This window comes from Gavialis gangeticus, unplaced genomic scaffold, assembly GCF_001723915.1.
Source record: "Gavialis gangeticus isolate Ggan-Ray unplaced genomic scaffold, GavGan_comp1, whole genome shotgun sequence".
In the NCBI taxonomy this organism is placed as follows: Eukaryota; Metazoa; Chordata; order Crocodylia; family Gavialidae; genus Gavialis; species Gavialis gangeticus.
In genome coordinates, this window is record NW_017728994.1 from 34,300,088 (window position 1) to 34,303,036 (window position 2,949).

General features: G+C 46.9%; 1 protein-coding gene across 1 annotated transcript in view; it reads left to right on the top strand.

Moving 5' to 3' along the window:
* WDFY4 (WDFY family member 4) overlaps window positions 1-2,949 on the top strand; it is a 376,632-nt gene that overhangs the window by 341,853 nt on the left and 31,830 nt on the right. Inside the window, exon 57 of the mRNA XM_019502557.1 lies at window positions 2,298-2,456. Within this exon, the coding sequence (XP_019358102.1) occupies window positions 2,298-2,456 (159 nt within the window). The remainder of the gene's footprint in view (window positions 1-2,297; window positions 2,457-2,949) is intronic.

Below are 2,949 nucleotides of genomic sequence, written 5' to 3' on the forward strand. Positions count from 1 at the left end.
TATTTTCTGGGTGACTCTCATCAGTCTCCTGGAGATTATATCTAATTCCTGGAGACTCCTGGGCAATCCTGGAGGGTTGGCAACCCTACCATCAAACACAGTAAGGTCCACACCCCTAGAAAGTTAATTATCTAACTTTTTTGTTGTAAAGAGTCAACAATATGAACCATGGTGCCAGTCACTTGGAGCTGCACTAACAGCTGAGAAGAAAGTAGTGGTCCTATAGTTAGGGTAATTAGGAGATCGGTGTTTAGTTCCCTGATGAACAAAAATTGCTTGTTTGGTTTTGGGCATGTCACTATGTCTCTCCATTTCAGTCAGTAAAATGGGAATTAATGCCCTTTGCTATTTCCCAGGTTATTGGGAGATGTTTTACCACTGCAGCAATGGGGGTCCTGTGAGTATATCAGCTAGTAATGTGTAGAACAGGAAAATAAATGTCTGCTCCAAAAGGAGAGAAGTATGTTCTGGTGGTCTGAGTACAGCCCTGGAGAGCTTATCCAGGCCACAGGGCCAGAAGGTTGAACACCACTGTTCTACATAATACCTTTCCCATTGTCAGACTGTGGCCTCTCATCATAAGGCCTGTTTTCCTGCCCTCTGATCATGTGTGTGGCTCTCCTTTGGACTCTCTCAAGCTTCTCCACATCCTTTTTAAATTGTGGAGCCCAGAATTGGATATAGTACTCCAGCTGCAGCCTCACCAGGGCCAAGTACAGCAGGAGGATGACTTCCTGGGATTTGCTAGAGAAGCACTGGTGGCTCATATTCATCTTGTGGTCAGTTATAACCCCCAAGTCCCTTTCAGCCGTGGTGCTAGCAAGCGTAGCACTGCTGAGCCTATAAGCATGCTGTGGGTTTTTCTTTCCAAGGTGGAGCACCTTGCATTTTTTGGTGTTGAAAGCCATCAGGTTTTCATCTGCCCATTTTCCAAGCCTGTCAAGACTGGCCTGGATCACCATCCTGTCCTCGGGTGTGGATGCTTTACCCCAAAGTTTGGTGTCATCAGCGAACTTGGCCAGTGCTGCTGTTTCTATTATACATATTTCATCTAACAGCTGGAGACATACTTAGCATGAAGTACTTCAGTTTATCCTTCAGTAACCGAGAGAAACAATCCTTGCCCATATCCCTTGAGGGTCTTGAGAAAAACTAAAGTTTGTTCAGATTCATTGCAGATAAAAACTGCTGCAGAAACCCTACTAAAGGGAATTCAAAAAGCCCTGAGCTTTGGCCCCATTGTACTCCTTTTGAAGTCACTGCAAATTTTACCCTTGACTTCAGTGGAACAGAGGCCAGTGCATAGTGCCTTTGGGAGTTCCGAGCTAAATCTAAGTTATTTGCTGTTGCTTTTCTTACGGGTCTAGTAAAGAGTTCAGTAGCATAGATAACCATGTCATGTGATGTTCAAATTGCCATCAAGCTTTCTGATGCCTATTGGGAGCTCAGTATGTACCAAATGTTTTGCTGTGGTCGTACAGAAACTATGGGTCACTTGGGGGATAGAACCTGAGACCCTTTGTACCACAATTACTAGCCCCTAACAAATAAACTAAAGTAACAGGCTGTCTGTCTTCTGTACTGCTTGTAGTCCCTGCACCTTAGTACTGCACCATCTTTAATGCTTTTATCCTTGCAATGCCCCTATTAGTGGGATAGAGCTATTTTCCCCATTGTACATATATGGAACTGAAATTCAGAGAGACCATAAGTATGTCCATGCTATAGTTATGTCTATGCTGTTGTTACTGCAGGGTAGCATAGACTTTCCCAAACTGGCTTTAAACTCTAGCTTGAATACCGATAGCAATCCAGCTGTGATAGCATGGAGTTCAGTTGGAAGGCAAAATCCTATCAATCACCTTCCAAGGTGCAGGGTAAATTACCCCATGTTGTTGCTGCTGCCAGGATCTAAGCTACATTATGCTGGATGGGTCTACATTATGCTGCTGTCACTGTAGATGGAAATTGTCCATGGTCTTACAGGAACTTTATGGCCAAGGGAAGACTTGATTCTAGGTCTCACAAGGTTGGGGTTCTAGCTAGAAAGCCCATCTTCCAATCTAGCCAAACATCCATACAGCCATGGTGTTACGCAGGCAGGCTTTACGAGTGTGGAAAATGGGAAAGTCAGAATCAAAGTGGTAGGATGGGTATTCCTTTCTCAGGATCGAAGTGGAAATATGAGGGCCTGAAGTTTTCCTAGCTCTGAAGTTTTCATCTGAGTTACATGTACACCAGCTGCAGTTAAATCTATTTTTGTCATAAATGATTGAAAGCCTGTTTACCTCTTACAGAACATGACAGTATTCGAATGCATGGCAGACTGGGGAAAGTGCCTCTGTGCTGTATGCCCCACACCAACAACTGTCATTACTTCCGGAACAAGCTCTGTTGTGTGTGTCTGGGAGATTTCCCTGCGCAAGGACAAAGTGAGCGCCCTAACCTTGAAAAAGGTACAGTACCATGGTCCATCTGATGTTCCAGCTTAACAGCGTATTTGCAGTGCAGTCCAGCTTCCAGCATATTTTCAGTGCAGGGTCAAAATTTAATATCTGGAGACCCAGGTAATTAAAAAATACCCTGGGGGAAATAAGCAGGCCTGGACTGTGCCCTGAGGCAGGTGGAGACTCAGGTCCTCCACATAGCCGCTCTCGTTGCCAGCCAGAGCATCGGTATGGCTGCTTACCATCCCTTGCCCTGGTGCTGAAGCATGCTGCCTGCCCGTGCAGGGCAAGCAGTGGTGCAAGCTGCAGGGACCTGGACCTGGGCTCCATACCAGGTAAGTAGAGGGTGGGGGAGTGGCATTTGGGGGGGCAGCTCAGGAGGGGTCTCCTGCCTGGCCCCAGTGTTCCTGCCCTCCTGCCAAGCCCTCTTCCCCCCCTACCTGCTCCCCCACTCCCCTGCCTGGCCCCTGCCCTGGGGCCGGGTGGGGGAGCAGGCGGGGGT